Source organism: Stenella coeruleoalba (genome assembly GCF_951394435.1).
Source record: "Stenella coeruleoalba genome assembly, chromosome: 1".
NCBI classification, from domain to species: domain Eukaryota; kingdom Metazoa; phylum Chordata; class Mammalia; order Artiodactyla; family Delphinidae; genus Stenella; species Stenella coeruleoalba.
In genome coordinates this window covers 111,010,228-111,038,051 of record NC_137169.1, presented here as the reverse complement: position 1 = coordinate 111,038,051, position 27,824 = coordinate 111,010,228, and the positions used below count along the sequence as shown (strand labels likewise).

The following is a 27,824-nucleotide window of genomic DNA, read 5'->3' as shown; positions in this document are numbered from 1 at the left end:
CCTTGGGGATACAGAGAATTGGATGACAGAAAGGCTCCTGGCTTCCTGGATCTTACATTCTAATCAAGCGAGACAGACAAATACGTATGTAATATGATGTCAGCAGTGACAAGGGCAATGATGGAAAACAAAGCACAGGAAAGGAAGAGTGACAGCCGGGGGTTCTGTCAGATTGGCTGGTGGGGAAAGGCCTCCCTGAGGAGGGGGCATTTGAGCAGAGGCCTGGATGAAGGGGCTGGCCTAGTGGAGGTCGGGGGAAGAGCACCCAAGGCAGAGCAAGCAGCAGACGCGAAGGCCACAAGGTAGAGCATGTGTGGAAGAGTGAGTGAGAGGGAGAAAGGAGGAGGCGAGGTCTAAAGATTGGGGGCCTGACCCCATGGAGACTAGGGCCTTTCTTAGGTCTTTGGCTTTTACTCCAGGAGAGAAGATGGTGTTGAGCCAAGGAGAGCTTGGATTTGTGTTTTAAGAATCATTCTGGGGACTTCCCTGGTGGCGCAGTGGTTGAGAATCCGCCTGCCAATGCAGGGGACATGGGTTTGAGCCCTGGTCCGGGAAGATCCCACATGCCGCGGAGCAACTAAGCCTGCGCGCCACAACTACTGAAGCCCACGCACCGCAACGAAGAGTAGCCCCCGCTCACCGCAACTAGAGAAAGCCCGCGTGCAGCAATGAAGACCCAACGCAGCCAAAAATAAATAATAAATAAACTTAAAAAAAAAAAAGAATCATTCTGGCTGGTGGCTGGAAAAGAGTCTATTGGTGATTAAGACTAAAAGCCAGCAGACCAGCAGGCAGCTCCTAAAGTCCTACAGGAGGAAAGACAGCAGTGGCTGGACCGGGTGTTGGCAGTGGAGGAGGTGAGAAGTGGTCAGCTCCTGGACGTGCCTCGAGATACAACTGGCAGGACCTGCTGAGGGACTGGACATGGGATGAGGGATAGAAGAGGAAGCATGTCTAATTCCCTGGCCCCAGCAACCCGGAAGATGTGCTGTCAGTTCCTGAGATGAGGAAGAAGGATAAGAACAGATTTGGGTTGAAGAGGCGGGGAGGCATCAAGCATTCTCTTTTAGGCACATTCAGTTTGAGATTTTTAGTAGGTATCCAGGTGGACACGTCACCTAGGCAGTTGGATACACGAGTCTGGATCTTAGTGGAAAGGTCAGAGATGGGGCTAGAAGTGTGGGAGTCATGAGCCCATAGATGGTCTTTAAAGACATGGGGCTGAATGAGATAGATCATCAGTGAGAGCAGATGGAGAAGACTCCAAGGTCCTTCCTCCACAGCAGCCCCTGAACTGCTGCCCCAACCTCCTGCCATTCCACCCATATCATTTAAGGCTCATTTCAAACGGCACCTCCTCCATGAACTTTCTCTGATTCCCCCAATGGACATGTTCTCTCAAGTCTCTAAATCCCACTTTGCTTTATCTATGGCTCTCTTTTGGCCAGTCTCACACTCTGCTCTCTGTTAGTTACTACTTTACTCTTTACCAGAGCCTGCCCCCTGGATGGTAGACTCCTGGAGAGCAGGGATGCGTTCAATTCCCTCTGAGTCCCCAGCTGTGCAGGCAGAGCTTAGCCTCAGGTGTTTAGTAGGTCCCCCCAGGTGCACTGCACTAGGTAGGGCTTTGCAACTGGGATGACAGAGCATGGGCGTCCAGCATCAGGTGCGGCAGGAATCTGCCCAGGTAAAGGTAAGGAGGCCAAGGCCTTCCTCAGAAAGCCATCAGATGGATCTACTCAGCTACTGAGCCTCCAGAGTCTGGACCCCATGAGTCCCATACATACAGTAAAAAAGCACAGGACCTGGGATCTTTCTTTTTTCTTTCTTTTTTTGGCTGGGATCTTTCTTGATGAGAATGTTACTAAGTTTTCCTGGTCTCACAGGTATACGGAATCAGAACCATTGAAATCAAGGGTTTCCGAAGCAAAGATTTATTCCATTCCTCAAAGCGTATTCCATTTCAGACTCCAATAATTTTGTTGGTAGCACATTCATTTGTATTCTGGGCCAATTGTGAAGTATTTTACTGACTTATCCCACCCTTCTTATGGTCTCCTCACTATATCATAGCTAACAATATCAAACTTGGAGGTATAAAGTAACAAAAAAGAATATTTCTGCCATTGATCCTTTTCATTAAGCAGACTGGTCCTCTGCCAATATTTCCAAAAAGAAAAGGACTTTCTGCAGAGACAAGTTCTTTTGCATCCCGTAGGCCATAGAAATACAAAAATATCCAGTCCTTACCTGGGAGGCTTGTTGCATTTGCAGAATCTTTGGAGAAAATATTTTCATTATCTTCATTAGTAGTAGGTGCCTAAAAGAGACATTCCTGACTGTAAGCCTGTTTCTGCAGATTCCACCATCATTCAGGACCCAGCTCAGGTGCCACCTCCTCCTTAACCCCCTGCCTGATCCACCCAAGGCATTCCTTTCTCTATCTCATGGACCTCTCCATGTCTGACCTGTCAATCTCAACTTTTGCACTATTATTTATATCTAACAGCTTGCCTACTCAAGGTGGGGATTTCTTCCCATCTGCCACTCTACCAGGAGCTTAAGAGCACAGCACCTTCCACAGAGGAGAATCAATAGATACCCTGAAGCAGCAGTTGTATTACGGGTCCGGTCCCAGGGCGTGGATACCACCACTTACTAGGAAAACCACAGGCTAGAACTTTGGATCCACCACTTACTAGCTATGAAACCCTGGGCAAGTTTCTTAACCCACGTGGGCATCACTTTTCCTCCCTTGTAGGCACAACCATCCTGACATCCAAATCTTGGTTATCCTAAGGATGAAATGAGTTAGCAAACGCCAGGCTCAGAGCCTAGCACGGCGTGGCAAGTTCTCAGTGTCAGTTCCCTCCACGCTCCAGCCCCACAGGCATGGGCTTCACCCTGGAGCTGCTTCCACTGGTGCCTGGACAGTCCTGCATCCAACATAGCCAAGGTGCAGGACCCTAGGCTCCTTCCCTGTGCTATCCAGCTCCAGGAGTGGCTGAGCCTCCCAGCTTAGCATTTAGGGAATTATGGACCAGGAGAGGAGTTGTAGTTGGATGGGAAATTGGATTACTCGAGGATTTGTTGAGCAGCTTCAGAAGTAATCCTCTTTCCAGAAAATTATGACACCAGGAGTCCACAGGGGAAGAGCTCAGAAAAACTGAATGTGAGTCACAGGCTAAGCTGTTAGTGGTGCCCAGAGGTTCAGAGATGAAACAGCAGGCACCAGGCACAGAGCAGCTCAGTGAGCTAGGCCGGCACCGCTCCACACTTTCCATGGCCCACATCCCCGGGACGAGAACTGCTCTTACCCTGCTTTACAGAGGTGTGAAAAGGACAGGCAAGTTGCCCGTGGCCATGTTTCTAGTAAGTGGCAGAGCTGGGATTTAAACCAATTTCTGCCTGATGCCAGCCCACAACCCTTAACACTAGGTGCTGTCGCCGTGACCCTTTGACAAGAACATGAGCTCACCTGTGTGGAGGGGGGCAGCTCAGTCTCAGCTGGAGAACTCTTGGATTCTGTGGATAGAAGAGTCATTATTAATGATTCATGGATGCTGAATGTCCTATCTGATGGAATAAAATTCATCACAATGAATTTTATGCTGGAAACAAACAAATATCCAAACCTAGAGGACTAGCTATATAAATTATGATATAGCCACATATTGTAATAGCCTTTAAAAATATTTTAGAGGGCTTCCCTGGTGGCGCAGTGGTTGAGAGTCCGCCTGCCAATGCAGGGGACGCGGGTTCGTGCCCCGGTCCGGGAAGATCCCACATGCCGCGGAGCGGCTGGTCCCGTGAGCCATGGCCGCTGAGCCTGTGCGTCCGGAGCCTGTGCACCACAGAGGGAGAGCCCACAACAGTGGGAGGCCCGTGTACCGCAAAAAAAAAAAAAAAAATTTTAGAAAACAGCTAAGAATATGCTATGTTTTATGAAAAATTCAAGACAAGAAAAAGGCCACAGAGTTTGATCCAGAGCTTCTAAAGAAACACATTTATATCATTTTTCATTATATGTTATATGATATATTGCAATATATATATTCACACAGAGGAAAAAAAGTTGGAAGGATACACAGCACTAGATATAAACACCATTAAAATTTTAATTTCCTTTATGCACATTTTTGCAATAAAAAATATTTATTTAAACAACAGGTTCTAGGGACTTCCCTGGTGGTCCAGCGGTTAAGACTCCGTGCTCCTAATGCAGGCGTCCCCGGTTTGATCCCTGGTCAGGGAACTAGATCCCGCATGCCGCAACTAAGACCCAGCACAGCCAAATAAATACATACTTTTAAAAAAATATAAACAACAGATTCTCACCTGCCTGGGTGGGCTTAATACACTTTGCCCAAGAAGGGAGGTGGACTAGGCACCCTCCCAGGCCCCTCTCCCTCCATGGGAACCACGTTTCTGCAGAAACCCACAAGGCTGCAGAAGGCCAAGTATCAAAGCGAGAGTGCTGACACAAGGCCAGGCTCAGCGGCAAACGTGGGCCCGAGGGACCAGGCGCTGAACCCTGACAGGCAATGTGTGGAATGCTCTGGAGTTTAAAATATTTTCTTTTCAGTTCATCATTTTTCCATCAAGAAATTAAAAATACCACAGAACCGGTTTACACAAAGATGTCGAGCCTCCCTGAGCCAGGAGTAGAAGGGCTAGCAAGGGGTTGGAGGAGAGGGTGACCCTACGTCTGCTCGGGACAGAATTTCCAGAGGGAGTGTGACTTCCCAGGAGGGGAGAAAAACCACACACTAGCAGCAGTGGAAGGGACACAAGAGCATGTTCACCCTCCGCATTGTACAGAGAGGAAACAGAGGCCCAGAGAGGGAAAGCAACTTGTCCAAGGTCATACATCAAGTTAGCCCCAAATCAACCTAGGGTAAATGGGAGGGACACAGTCTCTTATTCCTGTGTGTTCCTCCCAGACCAGCCTAGCAGAGAACAGTTAGACTCATAGCAGGGGGTGATTGAAGGATTAAAGGAGGGGGCGGGGATACTAGAATGAAAGCTAAAACCGGGAGACAGGGGCAACGCTACATAGGAAATATGGCTGACCATGGATGGTCATTCAGTGCAGTGGTTCCCAAACCCAGACATGTTCAGCATCACTGGTGGCTTTTTAGGTCCCATCCTTGACCTATGGCCTCAGGATCTCCAGGATGGGATTCAGACATCAGGGTTTTGAAAAGGTTCCCCAAGCCCAGAGAGATGTTTCAGGAAGAAAGGGAGACCAGTACACTTTCAACCCTCAGCTCTGACCCCCCAACATGGTACATGGTCCAGAAAAGGATGTTTAACCTTTGGTGGCTCAGATTTCCAGGGATAAGGTAGGAATTTTATCTCAAGTAACCCAGGAATGTTACCAGAATGGACAAAATTTTTCTAATGCATAGTAAGATTGTCTTACATAACAAGACTTTTTTAAAAGCTCCCTAGGGACTTCACTGGTGGCACGGTGGTTAAGAATCCACCTGCCGATGCAGGAGACATGGGTTCGATCCCTAGTCTGGGAAGATCCCACATGCCACGGAGCAACTAAGCCCGCGAGCCACAACTACGGAGCCCACATGCTGCAACTACTGAAGCCCGCACACCTAGAGCCCGTGCCCCGCAACAAGAGAAGCCACTGCAATGAGAAGCCCACGCACCACAACGAAGAGTAGCCCCCGCTCACCACAACTAGAGAAAGCCCACACACAGCAACGAAGACCCAACACAGCCAAACAGAATAAAAATTTAAAAAGAAAGAAAGAAATAACTTTTTGTAAAAAGTTCCCTAGATGATGATGGGGACCCCTGATTCAGACCATTTGTCCCCTGAGATGGAGCAACTTTTGCATCATTACTACTAATAATCATTTCCATTTTACAGATGAAAAAACTGGGGATCAGGGTCAGAAGAAATAAGTTAGATTAATAATACTAACTGCATACTAATAGAATATTACTAGTATTTCCAGCAGCGACCTTTGTGGAAGCTCGCCCTACTCCAGTCCCAAGTGGTTCTCAGCCTACGTGATGCTGACGGCTCACAGCAATATACGAGGCAGGTACTATTATCTCAGGTTTACAGAGACATGGAGGCTCAGGAAGGCTATAAAACATTAGCAACATCTGTGAGCACATTTTTTTTTTCTGTTTGGACAGAAGTATTTCATATTTCTCCTACAGTATTTTATATTTCCCAATGCCTCCCTTCAGCTAGCATGCTGGGTGAAAGAGGGGAAGGAACCATCATTCACTGGTCCCCTTGTGTCCCCGTGTGCCCCCCATGTGCCAGGAAGTTACAGGGGTAAGGATAGTGGTGGTGGTAACTAGACAAAACAGCAATAATAACAATGCCTAATATTTATTGAGCACTTACTATGTGCCAGGCACCATTCTACCTACTTTACATGAATTAACTCATTTAATTCTCACAACAGTACTCTGAGATTGGTACCATTTTTATCCCCACTTTACATATGGGGAGAATGAGGCACAGGGAGGTTAAATAGCTTGCCTGAAGTTTTGTAAGAAATAAGTGTTAAGGCTTTCTGACTCCAAGAATACTCTTTTTTTCCCCTTTGTTAAAAAAAAAAAAAATCACCTCTAGATTGAACATGTCTCAAATTCAGGGACTGTATCTTACTCATCTTTGTAAACTCACTTCTTAACACAGGCCTGGCATCTTGCTGAAAAACTTTGTAGTTAGAAAAATACTAATTATGGAAAAAATCACTTGGAAAAAAAAGACTATTCGATACATTAACAGCAACACTGAGTGTGTCCCTTGTATTAATATTTCCAGATTGTAAGGTGTACTTTTATATTCATAACAAAGTGAGTGAATGAATGACCATACTCCAATAAGTGAGACTGATAAAGACCACCTGTGAGTTTCTTCCACGCAAGTTTTTAAAACAAGAGACTTATTTCTGTTAATCTGAGAACGGATTTGGGTTTGCTTGCTTGGGTCTTGGAATAGATAAATCCAATATAAAAGATGGCAGAGGTCTTCATACAGATGTGTAACCTTGGTCAAGACACTTAACCTCTTTTAGGCCTTGTTTCTTCACTTCTAAGCAAGGGGATAACTTCCTCCTGCACAGATCACCTGGGATCACAGGCTGAAAGGACCTAGCACTCATGCGGCACACAATAATATCTGTTTAAAAACTGACCCAACTCTCAAAATTCAGAGCAGAGAATATAAAACATTTTCTAACACAATAATTTTTTTTAAACCTAGATGACCTTGGGTATAGCGATAACATTTTATTTTATTTATTATTTTTTAATAAATTTATTTATTTATTTATATTTCTGGCTGCACTGGGTCTTCGTTGCCGCGCGTGGGCTTTCTCTAGTTGCGGAGAGCAGGAGCTGCTTGTCGTTGCGGTGGCTTCTCTTGCTGCAGAGCAAGGGCTCTAGGCACCGGGGGCTTCAGTAGTTGTGGCACGCGGGCTCAGTCGTTGTGGCTCGTGGGCTCTAGAGTGCAGGCTCAGTAGTTGTGGCGCACGGGCTTAGTTGCTCCGCGGCATGTGGGATCTTCCCGGACCAGGGCTCGAACCCGTGTTCCCCTGCATTGACAGGCGGATTCTTAACCACTGCGCCACCAGGGAAGTCCCACTAACACAATCTTTTTAAATTGTATATTATAACCAGTTAAGATATGGGCCACTGGGCTCCAGGGTTGGAGTACACAGAGGGAACATAGGAGTGGGCTGAGAATAAGAAGAGGAAAAGGAAAGTAAAAGGAAGCCAGAGAGGGTCAGAGAGATGAGGACACAAGGGAAGAGGGAGAAACCACAAAGCCAGACATTCCCAGAGAGGGGTTGGGGGCGGGGACACAGGAACCCACAAGCTGAGCAGCACCTTCCACTCTGAGCTTCACACCTTCCCTCACAACGTGTAAACCACCAACCAGCAAGTTAATCACGGCTCCTCCATTCATGAAAAAAACAAAACAAAACAAAACAAAAAAACCTCACCAAGGAGCTGACAGTCTCCTGAGGAGAAAGAAGTAACCTCCAGCTGGGCCCCAACACCACCCAGAATGATCTGTGGAGAAACCTATCGGTCTGAGGGCAAAGGAGAAAAAGACGGACAAGGCAGCATGGATATTTGCACGGTGTATGGTCGCCCAAGTGTCTTCCTTCTGAGCTTAAGCCCTTGTTTCAGCCTCTCCTTTATGAAATAATGGTGATGGTCAATGGCAATAGCAACGTTTTACTTAACCATTTAACTTTATGTCCTTATTTTGCAAAATTAAAAGTTGGTGACCTTATTTGGTCCCCAAAATTCTTTTTGAAATTTTACAGAAATCCCAGGAAGCTCTGAGCTATCAGGGAGGGTGTGGGAGTGATATGCAGGCTTGTGATCTAGAAAGATGCCCGTAGCAGTGGCATGGAGGACGGCCTGCTGCTCACACACCAGAGACAGAGATCAGTTTCGGGGGTCGTTATAAGAATTCTGTCGAGGGCTTCCCTGGTGGCACAGTGGTTAAGAATCCGCCTGCCAATGCAGGGGACACGGGTTCAAGCCCTGGTCCAGGAAGACCCCACATGCCGCGGAGCAACTAAGCCCGTGTGCCACATCTACTGAGCCTGCATGCCACAACTACTGAAGCCCACGCACCTAGGGCATGTGCTCTGCAGCAAGAGAAGCCACTGCAATGAGAAGCCCTCACACCGCAACAAAGAGTAGCTCCCGCTCGCTGCAACTAGAGAAAGCCTGCGCACAGCAACGAAGACCCAATGCAGCCAAAAATAAACTAACTTATTTATTTATTTATTTATTTAATTTTTTTAAAGAATTCTTTCGAGATGGGATAAGAACCTGAGCCAAGGAAGGGGGGTGTCTAGCCTGATGTCCTGGGGATGTCCCGGCTCAGGGAGAGGGCTGGGTGGTGGTGTCCTTCTCTGGACAAGGAATACAGGGAGGTTTGTGAGGGAGGGTGTGGGCCCAGCTCTGGGCAGAGTGGAGACAAGAATCCAGAGCTCCAGGGACAGGTGTGGCCTGAGACACGTGTGAATGGCTGGCATTTGGTAAACACTTACCACGTGCAGGGCTGGGTGCAAACGGCTCTCCATCTCGTTTCATCCTCACAACAACCCTGTGAGGCGGGTTTTTTGGTTTTCGGGGTTTTGAGGCAGGCCTGTTATTCCCATTTGACAACTAAGCACACCTGGGCTCCGTCAGGCACTTCCCTAAGGTCGCACTGTGCAGGGGTAGGGCCAGCAACCAGAGCCCAGTCCGCCTGTGCCCAGCGAGGACAATGCACAGAGTGGACGTGGAGAGGCCACCCCGTGGAAGGGCCACGTGGAGACGCCGTGGAAAACAGCACGAGAGTGGAGGCAGGGGATGCACACTGACGGTTGAACGGGGCACAGTCTCTTCAGAAACGTGTCCCCAAGTGCCCTTTAACCTGCACAATTTCCCCCTCGGGGGTGCCAAGGAGAGGAACACAGTGAACGCCCCCTAAATGGGACCGGAGGGTTTGAGGTGACAGTACGTGGCTTCAGGGATCGGGCCAGGGAGACACATCTGCCCGGAGAGTCCACAGCCCTGGCCTCTGGGCGCCCCAAAGGCCTTGCGGATGCAAACCTCTGGCACCTCCTCAACAGTGTGATTCCAAAGAATGGGTCCATGTCACTTGCTACCTGTCACAAGAGGTTCTAATTATTTTCCAGGTGTCAGTGAGCAGGGTGTGAGAGGGAGTTAAAGGGAGCAAGAAATAACCCTCTTATGCCTAATGGGCTTTTCCCTAGCACTTTGCCCCAAGCTCGCTGTGCAAAGGGTCCACAGACTTGCTAGATGCCAGCCCTGCCCGTGCTACCGGAAAGGACAAATCTGGGAGAACTCCCACTCTGGGAAGAGCGGCTGACCAGCCGCCTGTCAATGTATAAGCTCTTCTTCCTGCCCTGACATCAGGGTGACATCAGCCCTGACATGCAGGGACTCGGTGAGTGCCGGCAGCAGGTGCTGTCAGCAGTCACCTGGCCTTGCTGGCCGGAACAGGGGCCCCAGACTGGGTGACTCTGCGCCCGGCGTTCACACAGGGAACCTTGCTGTGGCCACAGACTGTGTGCGGCCAGGCCTTGGCCTCAAGGGGGCAGCACTCACTGAAGTCCAGACTCCTCAATCCCCTCCCCCAGGCCTCTACCAGCCCCCCCCTCCACCCCCACTCTCTGCAGGCCTTCCTGCAGGAGTAGCCTGCCTCCACCTGCCCCACTGGGACCTCCCACCCACACATCTGTGCTCCAGCCCCACCAAAAGGCCCTGCCCTTGTTCACAGTCCGTGCCTTTGCACCTGCTGTTCCCGCTGCCTATAAGCCCCATTCTCTACCTGGGAAACTCTTATACATCCTCCAGGACATAACTCAAGTGTCACCTCCTCCATGAAGCTTTTCCTGCTCTTTCTAAACTGCCCCAAGTATTGTCAGCTCCACAGCCTTATCAAGTACAATGGGATGCTCCCCCACCCCCACAGCACATTCTATAATCACTGGGAAAGCTTTCGAAAATACCATTCCACATTCTAATTCAGTGGGTCCAGGATTGTATCCAGGGCAATTCTAGGATGCCCATAGCCCCACTCTCTTTATCCCAAGAACCAATCAACATGGCACTGCAAATTGCTAATCCTTCTACATTTGCAGTACGGGTTATTATTTCTAAAGAATGTTTTCTCACTAAATTCATAAAAATTCCCAGAGGGGACAAGACAGGTCATGTCATCTCCATTTTACAGATGACAAGACTGAGGCTTTGAGAGGTAAACTAACTTTACTAAGGTCATACAACATGATTCCCAGGTGCAATGTAGTTCCCTTGACCTCTGTGTCATATCCCCCACACCTAGGCAGGCGCATCCTATCTGTGTGAGCTTTGAGGGCTAGAGGCAGGTCCTTGGGGTTGGAAAGCCCATCGATGCAGTATCTAGTGCACTGACATGTCCCAAACAGTCAAATAACTCTACCGTCAGTAAAACACACCTAACCTCCCTCTCATTTTCCAAAAGTGCTCCCCAATTTCCAGCCTAAGTTCTTCTTGCACCAGAATCATCCAAGTTCCTCTTGCTCTGCCCTCAGTGGAGAGGGGAGAAGCTGGTATCTCTCTTGGACATTCACCACTGGGGTTTTGAAGAACTCCCCCCCAAAAAAAACCCACACATGTAGAGAATGGGGAGCTCAAACTCTTCAACTGCTTATGTGAACAGAGGCCAAGAGTTCTGTCTGAGCTTACACAGTCACTGTAGCAAGTCACAGAAGCACAGGACCTGAGGCTGAAAAGTCAGAGACATGTCTCTGCTACACCATCTTCCGCTGTCAGGAGAACGTCAACAATTTAAAGAGGAACATCCACAAATGAGACCAGCTTTAAGGGAAGGTGACCAGACAGGTAAGGAATCCACAAGCCATCCCATACAACAGCCTGGGAACAGAAGCCCAAACAGATATGAGTCCCCTGGGAATTCCAGAAGAATTCAGAGAGAGCAGACTAGCAGATTTATCAGAGGTTACCCTGGAGACCAAGGCCCACTGAGGCCAGATTTGGATTCACATGAGAAAGAACTTTCTTCTTGAATAGACAGTTCTCATAAAAAGATATACAAAGAGCCAGTAAGCACATGAAAAGATGGTCAACATCACTATTTATTGTGGAAATGCAAATCAAAACCACAATACCACACCCAGTAAGGATGGCTATTTGAAAGAAAGAAAGAGAGGAAGGGAGGGAGGGAGGGAGAGAAAGAAAAAGAAAGAGAGAAAGGAAGGAAGGAAGGAAGGAAGGAAGAAAAAGAGAGGGAGAGAAAGAAAGAAAGAAAGAGAGAGGGAGGGAGGAAGGAAGGAAAGAAGGAAGAAAGTACTAAGTGTTGGCTAGGTTATGAAGAAATTGGAACCCTGCACATTGCTGATAGGAACGTAGGAATGTAAGGTGCAGCCACTGTGGAAACCAGTATAGTGGTTCTTCAAAAAATTAAAAATAGTATTACCATACGATGTAGCAACTACACTTCTGGGTATATACTCAAAAGAATTGAAAGCAGAGACCCAAACAGATATTTATACACCCATGTTCATAGCAGCATTATTCACAATAATCAAAAAAAGCGGAAGCAACCCAAGTGTCCAACTACGGATGAACAGATAAAATATGGTATATATCTACAATGGAACATTATTCAGCTTTAAAAGGGGAGGAAATTCTGGCACAGGTTATAACATGGACGAATCCTGAGGATGTTATCCTAAGTAAAATAAATCGCTCACAAAAAGACAAATACTGAATGATTCCACTTATATGAGGTACTTAGAGTACTTAGAGTAGGCAAACTCACAGAGACAGAGAGTAAAGTGGTGGTCACAGGGGCTGGAGGTAGGGGTGAATGGGAAGTTACTATTTAATGGGTATAGAGTTTCCGTTTTGCAAGATGGAAAGAGTTCTGGAGATGGATGGTGGTGATGATTGCACAACAATGTGAATGAATTTAACGCCACCGAACCATAAGCTTTAAAATGGTTAAAGTGGTAAATTATAAGTTATGTATAATTTACCACAATTTAAAATTTTAAAAAAACAAGAAAGAACTTTCTAACAAAACAGGATTTCCTAAAGCTGTTTGTAACCATCTAAATTAAGTGGTTGGGATAAAAAGTAAACAGGTGTCGGCCTGTATCCAGAACATTTCCTCTGCACAATGTGATAAATGATTTGCTCCCCTTGCAAAGGCTCCTGAGGCCATGTTAATGTTTGGCCTTCAGATAATGAGCGGCTCAAAGTGTATACAAACCAAAGACAATCATGGACAGGGCAACACAATCTAGCCTGAAGGATGTTCTGATTTATTTAAATGGTCTTTCTAAGTAAGATATAGTAGTTAGGTCTCCCTTCTTGTCCAGGCCTTAGCAGGAAATGAACTCTTGAGGAGAGGATTCAATAGAAAGTCGCCTCCTGCTCTTGATGGACAGGAGCGGGGGACAGCACAAGAAAAGATCTGAGCCTGCGCTTGACACTGCCTACATCCAACTAACAAGACACCCTAAAGCCCTAAGCCCACTCCTCTGGCTCTCCCAGGACAGGAAAGACAAGGATCACACACTGCAAAGCCAGGGTAGGGAAAAGGCCATCACATTACAGCATCCATTCTGGGGGAAGAATGCCAGCCTACATATAAAAGTCTCCCTGAAGGGACTTCCCTGGTGGCACAGCGGTAAAGAATCCGCCTGCCAATGCAGGGGACACAGGTTGGAGCCCTGGTCCGGGAAGATCCCACATGCCACAGAGCAACTAAGTCCGTGCGCCACAACTACTGAGCCTGCGCTCTAGAGCCCGCGAGCCACAACTACTGAGCCCACGCTCTGCAACTATTGAAGCCCACTTGCCTGGAGCCCGTGCTCCACAACAAGAGAAGCCACCACAATGAGAAGCCCGCTCACCACAACGAAGAGTAGCCCCCGCTCACCGCAACTAGAGAAAGCCTGCACGCAGCAATGAAGACCCAACGCTGCCAAAAAAAAAAAAATTCTCCCTGAAGCCAGGGGTAGAAGAAAATGGCAGGGGTAGGGATGGGCCTGGACAATTTATATCATTCTATCCTTTGCTTTTTTTCCATACACACTCAATAAATGGGTATTTTATTATTTTTTAATTGTCTGGTATTTAAGAACAACTAATTTGGTCCAATTATGCTGCTGGACTAAAAAGATCTGACCCTGAAGCAAGCCTGGAAGCTATTCTAAAATAAGAACACTGGGAACAATGCGATGGGCTGCTACAAGGGATAGTAAGCTCTCCATCTCTGGAAGCATTCAAGCAGAGGCTGGGTAACCACTCTCTGGGAGATTCCTGCACTGGGTATAGGTCTATTACATCCTAATTTTTCATAGGAAGGAGTCAAAAGATAATGTCTCAAATTATTTTCTCAGAAAAAAAAGAAAAAAAAAGCCATAAGTTTGTTATTCAGAGTGAAGGAGGCCACCAGCAGAAGAACTAGAAACAGAAACTGAGTAGCTTCCTCTAGAAAGCAGGGCTGGAAATGGGAAGGGGTGGGGCAAGGGACACATTATTATAAGCCCTTCTTTGCTTCTTTGCCATGAGAATGTATTAATTTGATAAAAATTAAGTTAAAAATAAATTCCCATGGGTTAAAAAAAAAACATTAGTCACACAGTTGCTAAACAATACATTTCTCAAAAATATTGAATTACATGGGAATGCTCACAAAATTTTATATATAAATACACACACACATAAATATACTCAGAATAGGAAAGACGTATAATAAAATGTTCTCACTGGTTTTCTCTAGGTGGTACGAATACTGGTGATAATTATTCTTTATATTTTTTGTTTAGAATTTTTCACTAATCGCATTATTACAGATGATTATTACTACCTTTAACATCTTTTTTTTTTTCAAGTAAAAAGCATTAGTTTACTGTGGTAGGTTAAATATAGCTACAAATTCTTTGCGGCTCCTCCCATCAGGCTGTGGAGGAACTTTCCCCCCTTGAGTCTGGGCTGGCCTGCTGGCAGATGACAGACCTCAAGAAGAACCGAGAGCTCCAGCCACCAGCCAGAGTCAACCGTCAGATGTGGCAGTGAGGCCATCTTGGACAGTGCAGACCTGATGCAGCTGCCTTCATGATTCAGGCAAAACCTGCACAAGAGCTGCCCAGCTGACTGATTTTCAACGAATTGAGCAGATGAATGGTTGCTTTTTTACCATGAGTTTGGGGGTGACTTGTTACATAGCAACAGATAATTGATACAGTAACAAAGCTGAAACATCCCTTCCGCATTTCTCACATACCTGTCCAAGGGACGCCCGTGACCTCCTGGCTCCACTCACTCCATAAGCCATGCCCAAACTCCTCCTGGGCCCGAAGCTGCACCACATGCTTCATGCCACTCCAGGCGTCGTGGATGATGCAGTGATACTGGAGCTCCTTGACCTGAGGGCGAGAGGCGCAGGTGACTCTTGGGTGGGGCCTGGGTGGCACCAGGTTAAGCGGCTCCACAGGGACACGGGAGTCCTGGGACAACCCCAGCCCTTCAGCTGCTCCCTCTTGGGTCCGGTGGATGACTCAGCTGGGCAGAGATGCTCCAAAGGCTCACACCACCCTGGAGGCTCAGAGCCAGGTGGGGTTGCCGTCTGGGCCAACTGGTGCAGAAGCTGTAAGTCACAGCCCCTGCCCCCATGTAACACAGAATCTTGCAAGCCACACCCTTGACTTGCAGGCAGCCCATCTCTCTTCCCAGCTCACACTCGATCTCACAAACTGGCCTGCAAAGAGGAGACTGGCCTGGCATTATTATTCCCATTTTATAAATGAGGCAGCCAAGGCTCAGAAGGGTTCAGAGACTTACTCAAGGCCATGCAGGTAGTGAGTGGCTGACCAGGACCCAGAACTCATTTTCTTCTTTCTAGTACCCTTTCTACTACTCCTGAGTATCTAGGGGCTCTTTTCTGTCCAGAAGTAAAAGAAAAATTTACCATCCACATTGTGAATGTCTTTGATCGTTCAGCCCGGTATCGGAGCTCAAACTGTAACCTGTAGAAATATGAGTTCCAGGAAGGGGGGTCTTGCCAGGTGACGCTGAGCCAGCGGGGGTTTCTGTCCACGGCGGTGACTGTGACATTGACGGGTGGGTCAGGCTGCACTGTGGGAAAAGGGAGCACAGCTCCTATGCAGCAACAAGTTTGGTGCCAAGGAGAGACCCATGAAGACTGCAAGTCCCCAGCAGGCAGGACCCCACCTCCAGCCCCAGACCACTTCCCCAGGCACACCCTGACAGGGCGCTCGCCTGCCACAATCAGACCTCTGGCAAGTATCCCAAGGGCTTCCCCGGTGGCGCAGAGGTTAAGAATCTGCCTGCCAAGGCAGGGGATACGGGTTCGAGCCCTGGTCCGGGAAGATCCCACATGCCACAGAGTGCCACAACTACTGAGCCTGTGTGCCACAACTACTGAGCCCACGTGCCACAACTACTGAAGCCCGCGCACCTAGAGCCCGTACTCCGCAACTAGAGAAGCCACCGCAATGAGAAGCCCGCCCACCGCAACGAAGAGTACCCGCTGCTCACCCCACAACTAGAGAAAGCCCGTGTACAGCAACAAAGACCCAACACAGCCAAAAATAAATAAATAAATTTATTAAAAAAAAAAAAAACTAAAGCCCAAAAGGCACCAGCTCACCAAACCCCTCACCGTCCCCTCCAAGAAGTCCATGAGGAACATTAAATCAAAAAAAAGGAAACAGTTGGAGGGGAGATGGAGGCCTGAAGAGCTTACTTACGGATTCCATAACCCTCAAATGTTTGGGGTCTGCTGGACTGGCTCCCAGCACTGTTGGAGACACACAGGGACACGACGTACAAAGAGTTGTCTCCCTCTGGGACTGCCAACTGGCAGGAGAACTGCTGCGACTCCGGGGAGTACTGGCACGGCTCCTGGAAGTCTTTCACCGGACTGCAGACACAAAACAAGGGCGGGGCTCGCTATCAGTTGCTGCACTTACTCAGGACAGGAGAGAAGAAAGGGCAGGGGTTAGGAGCTCAGGCTCTGCGGTCTGACCCCGGTTTTTTTTTTTTTTGTTTTGTTTTTTATTTATTTATCTTTGGCTGCATTGGGTCCTCATTGCTGTGTGCGGGCTTCTCCTAGTTATGGGGAGCGGGGGTTGCTCAATAGTTGTGGCACAGGGGCTTAGCCGCTCCGCGGCATGTGGGATCTTCCCGGGCCAGGGCTCGAACCCGTGTCCCTCACATTGGCAGGCAGATTCTTAACCACTGCGCCACCAGGGAAGTCCCGTCCCTGGGGGTTTTAATCTCCACTTCACACTGAGTAACACTGGGGATTCTGAGTAAATTATCCAACCTCTCCAAGCCTCTGTTTTCTCATTCGAAAATGGGAATATTAACAGTACCCACCTCACAGGGGTTTCTTAGGATTAATTCATAAATGAGTGTAAAACATCTAGCTTAGCATCTGGCATGGCAGTCTAAGGGGCTGAACTAGAGGGCGCGCTCAATTACCGTGGCATCAGAGAGGTAGTGCGTTCGGGCTCCCTGACAGGTCCTGGGCTCTTGGCACTGCAGGGGATGCAGAAAGGAATCAAGAGGCCCCACCCTGGCCTCAAGACACTAACAGAAAAGACCTGCCCTCAGAGGACTAGGACAGCCAGTAGAATGCCATCCCAGAACCTCGAAGTGCTGGAAGGGTTTGCAAAGAGGTGGCAGCGTTTCCGGCAGTGAGCCCAGAAAGGAATCCTGGGTGATGAAGATATTAGAGGTGAGTCAGACACTGTCCCACCTGGCCTGGAAGCCTGAGACTTCACCAACTTGTGACATGTGTGGGCATGTGAGTCCAGGGCAGCCACTCACCCTGCCGCCTCAGTGACAAATCACCCATCAACCCCTGATTTGAGTTTTAACCCCAGGCCCAGCACAGACTTTCCTTCTGGGAAGCCTGCCCCCACCTTCCCAGTCTGAGTTAGGGCCTCCCTCCCTCCCTCCACCGTCACTCAGGCATCCATCCCACCTAACACTGAGAAGGTGGGGCCGTCTGCTTACAGGTGGGTACCCCCGTGGGGCTTGAGGACAGGGGCCCAGTCCTGTTTGCCTTGTGCCTCTCCCTCAGCCTAGTACAGCACCCAGCCCACGGCAGACGCCGAACTCGCCAAACACTTAGGGAGAGAACAAGCGAGCAAGCGCAGTGGGGCGAGGGTGTGGCTGCGGGCACACACACGAGCAAAAGAGCAGAACATACAAAACCTCTTTCCAGGGACCGGTTTCACCCCCGCAGTCCCAGGATGGGCCTGAGTGGGTTCTGGAGGCCCCAAGGCTCTCACAGTGGCTCCCCATTCCCCCTTCCTCAGTTCAGGGTAGACAGCCCAGGAGGAGGATGGACACGCCCGAGCTGCTGGCAGGAGGAGGCTGTGAGCTTAAACGCCCTGCCCTCTCTCATTCTTACTGTCAACACACAAATTACTCTAGTCCAAGTGTCAACTGAATAAAGCCTTCCCGGGGGCGGGCTGGGCAGCTGCCGGCCACTGTACAGAACATCCCATTTACGGAGGAATGCCTTCCTGGTGCCACAGAATTATATCCCAACTCAGCTTCGGGCTGTGGAGATTTCTGACCTTCCTCTACTTGGAGTGTGAACCATCAGTCCTAATGGCATCTGCATCATGTGCAGATGGGCAACCTATACATGTCCCTGTGCGGAGACCAAAGCATAAATATCACCACCAGGTGACTCTCTGGAGACAGACGCAAGTGGACACCAAAACACCCAGATGACGTCCGTCCCTGCTCGGATTTTTTGATACTCTAATGATTGCCAGCTCAAACTCAGTGGTAAACAAACATCTGGACTACGGAGACCTTGGCTCTGGGATGGAGACAGAAAACTGCAGAGATGTAACCTTCCCCCTTCCATCTGTGCCTGAACTCATCCCAGGTCCCCTCACTTTGTGCCACAGGGACCCCCAGGCAGGTGTGACTTCCTGCCCCACCGCCCCCAGCTCCCTCTCCCCACTCTATCACCACTTCCTCTCAGCTGCCATTAAAATGGGAAAAGCCTGATAAGCTCACAATCAGGACACTGATCACAGCTGCCCTTCCCCTCCCAGGACATCTGCATCTTCTTAAGAGCAACGCCCAAAACCTTTGTATTTTGAATGAAATCAGGCTGGGGTTTGATTCCGGGCAGAGCTACTTACTAGCTAGATGACCTTAAACAAGTTAACCAATCTCTGTGGTGCAGTTTCTCCATCTGTTAACGAGAAAAACAACACCCACCCCCCCACCCCACCCTCGCTATTGTGTGGGTTAATAGGACAAATATTGTAGCACAGTGACCAGCACTGAGCACTGGTGGCGAAGTCTCAGCTCCCTCCTTCATTCCCTTCTCCTCGGTCCAAAGTACTTACTTACTTTCCAATAACATTTTGGAATCACTGGCCAGCCAGTCCCATTGGGCTCCTCTGAGAGCCGCCACCACTCCCAGGGCCTCAGTCAGGAAGGATGGAGAAGACAGACACACAGCCCAGCCCAAGATACTTACAACTTCCTCACCAATAACACGGCCTTTGTGGTCGGGGACGGGGGACTCCGAGGACTCCACTCACAACCCACGTTGCTGAGGGGGCTCCTCCGGAAGCAGGAAAGCTGGGGCTCCTCGGGGGGAACTGGAAGGAGAGCACAGAGGCTGAGGAGGCAGCACACCTCACCGCCCGTCCGGGGGAGCCCTTGACTCAGCGCCCTCCCCCGACCCTGGCACCAGCCCGTACCACAGCCAAACAGCCACGCACAGATCTAACTGTGCTCGGGAAATCAAAGGATGCCAAAGTCCTCATGTCAGGCTAGGAGGTGGGGCAAGTGAGGGGAGGTGCCTGGGGGCCAACTTGCCTAAAGGGGAGCAAGACTGGCACCAAAAGTTGGGGCTATGGGGCTTCCCTGGTGGCGCAGTGGTTGAGAGTCCGCCTGCCGATGCAGGGGACACGGGTTCGTGCCCCGGTCCGGGAGGATCCCACATGCCGCGGAGCGGCTGGGCCCGTGAGCCATGGCCGCTGAGCCTGCGCGTCCGGAGCCTGTGCTCCGCAACGGGAGAGGCCACAGCAGTGAGAGGCCCGTGTACCGGAAAAAAAAAAAAAAGTTGGGGCTATGGGGTCCCACAGGCCTGGTGGTGTGGCCTTGGGCAAGTCCCAACCTCTCTTCAGTTTTCTACAATAAAGTTAAATGATGATAAAATAGTCACCGTAATACTGCTGCCTCTCACTGGGACATTGGGAAGATGGTATGAGACACCAAGGAAGAACGTCCTTCAGCACAGGGCCTGGCACACAGGGCATCTGACTATAGGATGTCTTATGAGATGCAAAGGAGTTAGGAACCTACTAACTCTAACAATAAGAATAGTTCATTTGAGAGCTTACTATGTGCTATGCAGAGCTTTTAACACCATATTTAATCTTTACAACAACCCTGAAGTAAGTTAATAACATCAACCTTATTTTACTAACAAGGGAACTGAAGGGCAGAGAAGTTAAGCCGTGAAGGAGGAGGATTCGAACCCAGGCCCCTTGCCCTCGACCCCCCCAAGCCCTAACCACACAGCAAGGCCAGCTGGACGGCATCTCCATCAGCCAGATGCCCCCACCCAGCTGGAAGCTCTACCAATCTCGCTGGCAAATGTCACTGGGCCTTTCCCCGAAATGCTTGGGCCAGGGAAATAACAGGAATTTAAAGGGTCAAGCAGGGAATCTCTCTCTGGAATGCGCAGAGCAGTGCTGGGAGCCGTCTCTGGGAGCTCTGAGGACACAACTCACCATCCACCAGCAAACGCACACTTCCAGCTGGGCGGCCGTCCTCGTAGCACGAATAGTTTCCAGAGTCGCTGAGCAGCACAGACCTCAGAAGCAGCCTCCTTCCCACGCCAGCCCATCTGCCTTGGCGTGAACCTGTGACCTGATTCCTGAGCACCCAGTGAACGGTGGCATTGTCCCCCACTTCCCCACCTGGGCAGGTCAGGGTAACGCTGGCCCCTGGCAGGCTGGTCAGCACATCGTTTGCCACCTCTGCAGGGGGAGAAGACACTGGGTAAGCCGACAGCAACCTGACAAAGGGACTTCATCCGATTCGGGAAGCCACAAAAGGCTCTAGTGCTAAACATCTCTCAAGTCCATCCATTGGCCCGGGCCACCATCACATCACCTCTTCCTGGGTTACGGCAATGGCCTCCCTGTGGCCTCCCAGCCCCAGTCTTGGCCCTCTCCACCCAGCTGCCCCAGGGAGCCTTCCAAAACGGCTCTCTGGCCACCCCACTCCTTTGAATAGAAACCCCCTCAAGGGCCTACCGCTGTCCACAGCATAAAGTCCAAGTTTAGAGGCCTCGCCCACAGGGCTTTCCACCACTTGCCCCCTGCTGACCTCTGAGGCCTCTTCTCTCCCCGATCAGCCTTAGAGGAGGCACAGACCCCCCACCCCATCCCCACACAACTTCCTCCTGTTGCAGGTCTCAGCCTAAATGTCCCTTCCCCAGAGGCCTTCCCTATCTCCTCAGCTGCATTAGGCCCCCATTCTACCTCCCCCACCACGTCACCCATCACACACTGCCGTATAATTACCAATTCCATATCCGTCTTCACTTCAGGACCCCAAGTGCCACAAGAATAGGCACCCTGTTTTGTTCTCTGTCATATTTCAGTGCCTAGATCATTGCCTGGCACACGGTGGTGGCCCACTGAGCACCTGATGAATGTATAAATGAACGTATACACACAGGAATGAATGCCAGGTACCCAGTGGGACTCACAAGATGCATGAGTACACAGGAAGTCTCAGAATCCCAGGGTCTCCATTTTACAGGTAATAACTGAGGCACAGAGGAATCAGGACACTTGCCCAAGATCACCAATGACTTAGCTACACAGCTGAGAGGCAAACCAGGTCTTCCAACTCTGTTCAGTGCTCCCTCCAGAACCCTACACCTATCTATTAAACCACTTAGGGTAATGCTATGTTTATTCTAGGGACCAAATTGGAAAGTAAAAGAAAACAAATGCAGTCCCCATCCCTGAAAAATATTATGCTACTCAAGGAAAGGATATTAAAGATACAAGTAAACTTTCTTTTAGTATAGGTTAAATAGATTCATAGAATCTAAGATTTTGGTTTTTTAATAAATTTATTTATTTATTTATTTTTGGCTGCGTTGGGTCTTCGTTGCTGCACCCGGGCTTTCTCTAGTTGTGGCGATCGGGAGCTAACTCTTCATTGCGTTGCGCGGGTTCCTCATTGCGATGGCTTCTCTTGTTGCAGGGCACGAGCTCTAGGCGCGCGGGCTTCAGTAGTTGTGGCTCGCGGGCTCTAGAGCGCAGGCTCAATAGTTGTGGTGCACGGGCTTAGTTGCTCCGCACCATGTGGGATCTTCCCGGGCCAGGGCTTGAACCCGTGCCGCCTGCATTGGCAGACGGATTCTTTTTTTTTTTTTTTTTTTTTTTTGCGGTACGCGGGCCTCTCACTGTTGTGGCCTCTCCCTTTGCAGAGCACAGGCTCCAGACATGCAGGCCCAGCGGCCATGGCTCACAGGCCCAGCCACTCTGCGGCATATGGGATCTTCCCAGACCGGGGCACGAACCCATGTCCCCTGCATCAGCAGATGGATTCTTAACCACTGCACCACCAGGGCAGCCCAGAATCTAAGATTTAAATCAGTCTAGCCAGCTGAGGAAACTGAAGCCAGGGAAAACAGCAAGTTTTCATGTTAAGCACACTTGGTCCGTCTAACCAAATGTGTAGCCATTTATTAGCAAACAGCAGCAATAAGTCTGGTCAAAGATTTCCGAAAGGCCCAGCAACAGCCTGGGCACCTGACCTCACCTCCCACCTGTGCTCCTGGGCTGGGAGGACCAGCACTAGTGTCCTCCCGACCTGCAAAGCCTTCTTGCTTGGGAGGAGTTTTTAATCTCACGCTTAACCGACTGTCCCTCCTCCCGCCAAGGTAGCTGTTGGAGAGGAGAGAATAAGGCTCAGTGACTCCCAGAAGGATAACACTCAAAGCCAGCGGGGCTGGTTGTCCAGATCAACTGCCGGCCACAGTCCAGAGATCAGGGACATGAGCATCAAAGGGACAGCGACAGCTTCTGTCTGGCTACACAGACTCCCTTCAATCTTCCTTCTCACCTTATCACTTGGAGTCAGAGTCCTCCACCCTGGCAACCTCTGCCCCGAGGTTGGCAGGTAAGGGACAGGTGCAAGGGCAGCATAGCAGCCGGTCACCTAGGGTTTCTTTCTCTTCACTATCAGAGCCTTCGACTTTGGGTGAGAAAAATGGCTGAATCTCACCTTGCAGCGAAGCGAGTGTGGCCAGGTGCCTTACACCCCTCTGCCTCACGTTCCCCCACTATGGGCCAAGATGCATGAGTCCATGCATCTCGAGGAGGTCCCCAGAGCCAGGCACCAGTGAAGAGGACAGAGTTAGGTGGCAGAGAGACCCTGCCCTCAAGGACAAGACATGTAAGATGCATTCACTGCTGCAGAACTGGGACAGAGGACACAGGGCGCCCCTGAACACCAGCAAAATCCCAGTCCCTAGGAGACCAAGTCCACTGAGGGTACCTCCACGCCCAGAGGGCTTAAAAGAGGTATGAAAAGCCCTAACTACAGGACACCTTTCATACATAATCTTCAGTAATATATTTCCAGCATTTCAAGTATCATTTTTAAATGTACTATACGATATTGAACACATGCAAATTAATATATGTAATGTACATGAAAGCTATGAAACACCCCCGAACTCCTACCAACCAAACCACTAGCACAATCATTGTCTCTGAAGCTCCCTCTGTGCTCTGCATCCCCCAGCCTCCCTGCTTATACAGCGTTACATGTTGGACTTATCGCTCCCTCACTTTTTTTTTTTAATAGATCTTTATTGGAGTATAATTGCTTCACCACACTGTGTTAGTTTCTGTTGTAAATGGGTTCAGTTTCGCTACTCATGGATCCCGAAATTTTTCTTAACTTTGTGTGATATTTGAGAATTATGTAAATAGATTACAGTCTTCTGTGACATGTTTTTGTCATTCATTGTTTCCATGATTCATGTAGCTATAGTTATTCATTTTCACTGCTTTGTAATATTCCATTGGACAACTATATCATTCTCTTGCTGAGGGAGGTTTTGGGTCATTTCCAGTGTTTTGCTATATCAAAGAGTGTGCTATTAACTTTCTCGAAGGTGGCTCTTGGCGCATTTGCCCAAGAATTTTCCTGAGTAGAATTGCTGGTCCTGGTGTGTGTGCATGTCACACATGTCCTTTTCCTTCAAAATTGACACACAGTCCAAACCTTTTAAGTCTTATGTGCACCTGACAGTGGCTATGGCTTGCCATGTCCAGTCCACATACTGAATTACATCTGTGCCTGAATCAGGTTAGGTCTAGAAGACACACCGACACTTTGAATCAGTATATCGATACTTTCACTTTTCCATTTTCCACTTAATAAAGCAGCTATAAGTACAAAACCTAACATGGATGTCAAGTTCATGCACAAATTACCAACATTGTAGGAGCAAAGACGGAGACACCGTCGGGAATTCCCTGGTGGTCCAGTAGTTAGGACTCCGAGCTTCCAGTGCAGGGAGCACGGGTTTGATCCCTGGTCGGTGAACTAAGATCCCGCAAGCCGCATGGCGAGGCCAAAAAAAAAAAAAGATGGAGACGCTGTCAGAGTAGGACAGTCTTCTGGTGGGTGGCCCCGCTGTGCAGTGCTTACAACATCCCTCCATCAGCTGACGAGCGGAAGTCGGAATTCACAAGGCACCAATACACAATAGATTCTCAGCGTTGCCTGAAAGTCCAAGCAGGGGTCAAGGACCATGGCAGGCTCATCCTTTCCTTGGCACTTTCCACATGGCACCATCCTTAACTATATATACGTCCCCCTCCCCAGTCATGACTATGAGGCTGTGAACTCCCACTAGCACTCTTCAGAGAACTCAGTAGGTGCTTAATTAATGTTTAATGTAGGGTGCCTAAGAGGTACCCACAAGGTCAGGGCCTCCACAGTGCACACTCCCAGGAGCCCCTGTCACACAGGACACAGCGGTCTACGTGGTGCCCCTCGCGTGGTGCAGTGGGCAAGCCCTACGCTAGAGACCAGAAGAGCCAGCTTGTCACAGCTGAGGAAAGAGACTATAAGCCTGGAGCCAGAAGGGACTCTCTTTTCTCCTTCTGCCTTTGCCAGTTCCAGGAAATATGTTTCTCTGGTCACTTCCCTAACCCCCAGTTCAGATGGAAGCTCTTGCCGTGGCTAGCGACCAGCTTGAACAATAGCAGGGGCTGTTCTGTTCCTGAATTCACCCACAATGGCCAGAGGATTTGGGCAGCTCAGAGAAATCACAAATAAAAAGACTTTTTTTCTCTTCTACTAAAGCAGAGCTTCAGGAGCAACATAATGGCCACTTCCTCTGCCAAAGAACTTGAGTAATGGTTCTCTGAATCTTTAAAACTGAGTCACTATTATTTTTTTAATGGGGAATGATTAATTATAAAACACCCATTGGCAAGTATTGCCTGTCCCTGCCCTTCTTCAAAATACATTTCTTCTAGAACCTGTGAACAATGCTGTGTTAACTATGCTTTTAAAAGCATTCTATGCAGGATGATCACAGTCAAACACTCAGAGAGGAAAGACCACAAGAAAATACCCTTGCTACAGTCAGAGTGGGCAGTGCTGCCCCTACCCAGCCGCCCACCCCTCTGCCTCCTGACCCGAATCTCTGAGTCAGTGCCCGTGACACCCGTGGGGCTGCGTAGGAGGCCCTGGGCATCTCTCTCTCTTTTTTTTTGGCTGCACCTCGCGGCTTGCGGGATCTCAGTTCCCCAACCAGGGACTGAACCTGGGCCAAGGCAGTGAAAGCCGGGCATCCTAACCACTAGGCCACCAGGGAACCCCCGCCCGAACAACTCTTTGAAAAGGAAGAGGTGATGTTCACAGAATGCCCTCCTGGTACTTCCACCCACCTCTCCCAATGATGGGACTAGAGGCAATTTCTTTCTCTTCCTTTCATCTTTCTGTATTTTTTTCAATTTTCTATAAGTTGTTTGTATTACTCTTATAATGAAGACACACAGACACACATACATGTGTGTGTGTATATATATATATATATATATATATATATATTTAAGACAAAGAAGCTACATAGCCTGGATCTGTCCAGGTTATCATGCCTAGGGAGGGAGGAGGTGGGGCAGAATGCAGTGGACACCAGGAAACAGGGGTGGGGTGAGAGTGGAGTTTTCAGGACAAGCAGCTTCTGACGGCACCTTCCAGGTCAAAGAACGTTCACCCCCCACGCTTGCAGCTCTGCCCTCCAACCCTTGCAGCTCTCTGTTTTGTCACTTTCGCTGCACGCTGCACGCTTAGCCCTCAGCCATGCTGGCCTCATCTCCTGGTGGACACAAGGTCACCGTCCCTCCCTATCTGCCCTGTTTGTCTACTCCCTGGAGTCTGCCAGGGCCCTCCTGAAGGCCTCCCTTATGGGGAAGAGCCAAAGGGAAGAGACACAGTGGGGAACAGGCGAGGAGGAAGCTCCTGAGAACATCCTGTTCCCCAGAGATGTGCCCCAGCCATTCTCACACTCCCACTCTGGGAGGTGAGGGGACCAGGTGGGGAGGGAGGGGTTGGCCCTGCACACCCTGACATCAGCACAGCATGCAGTTTAGCATCTGCCCTTGAGCAATTGCTCAGCCATTTGAGGCCAGCATTGCAAGCCTATGCCCGTCCCCTCCTTAAGACTCAAGAATTTTTTTGTGTACCATCAAGTGCAAAAGGCCAGAAACCTTAATCCTGGAGAGAGAACTGACAGTTAGTGGTGAACACCTACTATGCACTGACACTCCTCTCCACAAAAGCCCATGGAAAACTTAAAACTACCTGTAACACAGGCCGCCCTAAGATAAATGTCCCTGACATGTTGAGGGAGCCAAGAGGAGGGGTAGAACACTCCAAAACGGAGGGATTCAGTGGAAGAGATATTTGGGTTGAGCCCTGAGACATGAGTAGGAGTTTGATAAGTGGAACTACAGGGAATGGCATTGTATAGAGAGGGAACAGCATGGAAAGGCATTGAGAAGTGAGGGCCCGGGGAGGGCAGGTATCTGGTGTCCTCCAAGGGGATCAGAAACCTGACTCTGCAGGCAGAGGTATGTGCAGGCTCAGTGCCCACCCACCTCCAACCCCAGCCTCCAGGACAGGAGCCAACAGTGCTTCCTCCTTCTGTTAATCTTCCAATCACCAGTGCCTGCCCCCCTCCACCCCGCCTCCCACCCCTTCCTGGCCTCCTAGTGCATCACAAAGCATCCCAGAGGCAGCAGAGAGGAGGAGCCACCGAAGGACTGTTGAGCCTCCTTTGTTCTTACCAAGGTCAATGTCAGATGCAGGGTGGCAGCACCCTACATCCCAGCTGCCTACGAAAAGGGATTGTGCAGAGGCCCAAAGCACCTCACTTGGGACTGAGAGCAGCAAAGTATCCCCTCCTGAAAACAAACCTCCCCAAATCTCCTCCTCAACTGTCTGGTCTTGTTTAGTCACTGACAACTAACTGGGTGGGGCTGGACTGACACCAAGATACACTCTTGTCTTGATTTGTCCTTTAACATAAAACACATCTCTAAGAGTGGCAGGCAGCCTGACATAGGGGGAGCAGCCCTGTGTTATCAGAAGACCCGAGTTCTATTCCTGGTCTTGCCACTGACTTGCAATGAGCCTTGGGCACATCACAGCCCCTGACAGAGCCCCACTCACCTTCTCTATGAGGTGAGGGTTCAGACTACAGTCTGAAGCTCCCTGCTGCCCCTGTTCCTGCCGTCTAGCATCTTATCACTCTGAATCACTAGCTCACAGAGGGCAGGAAGCATGTCTGTGTCTGTTTATCTCAGACAACAGCCCAGCTTGAAAATACAATTAATCTATGGACTTATTATTCTAATAGTCAATGACTTTTGGAGAAGGATGATGGCCAGGGCATCCCAGTGCCCTCAGACAGATGCATCTCCTTATCCCTAGAGAGCCCCAGGAGAGGGAAATTCCCATAACCTCCCTCGCCTCTCACTCCTCAAGGGGAAGAGAGTTTAGGTCCTAGTAACCTCTGGCAACCAAATCCACACCTCCCGGCCCAATGCTCACGCAATCCCACTCCCTGGGCCGCTGGGCCCCCCACCATGGTCGACACCTCTCGAGCCTGGGAACTTTGCAGTACGGCCCTGGGAAGTGAGGCTCTTCCCCCTTCCAGACCTAAGGTT

General features: G+C 49.5%; 1 protein-coding gene across 4 annotated transcripts in view; it reads right to left on the bottom strand.

The window, feature by feature from the left end:
* The window catches only part of IL6R (interleukin 6 receptor), a 50,695-nt gene that overhangs the window by 11,218 nt on the left and 11,653 nt on the right, over positions 1–27,824 (bottom strand). For 3 of the 4 annotated variants that reach the window (XM_079939401.1, XM_079939402.1, XM_079939403.1), the window contains exons 2-9: positions 20,337–20,585; positions 19,073–19,196; positions 17,041–17,097; positions 16,305–16,477; positions 15,503–15,669; positions 14,819–14,960; positions 3,479–3,525; positions 2,251–2,320 (exon numbers count right to left, since the gene is read on the bottom strand). In XM_079939401.1, coding sequence (XP_079795527.1) covers positions 2,251–2,320; positions 3,479–3,525; positions 14,819–14,960; positions 15,503–15,669; positions 16,305–16,477; positions 17,041–17,097; positions 19,073–19,196; positions 20,337–20,585 — 1,029 coding nt within the window. The remainder of the gene's footprint in view (positions 1–2,250; positions 2,321–3,478; positions 3,526–14,818; positions 14,961–15,502; positions 15,670–16,304; positions 16,478–17,040; positions 17,098–19,072; positions 19,197–20,336; positions 20,586–27,824) is intronic. The other variant, XM_079939400.1, reaches the window with a different exon arrangement.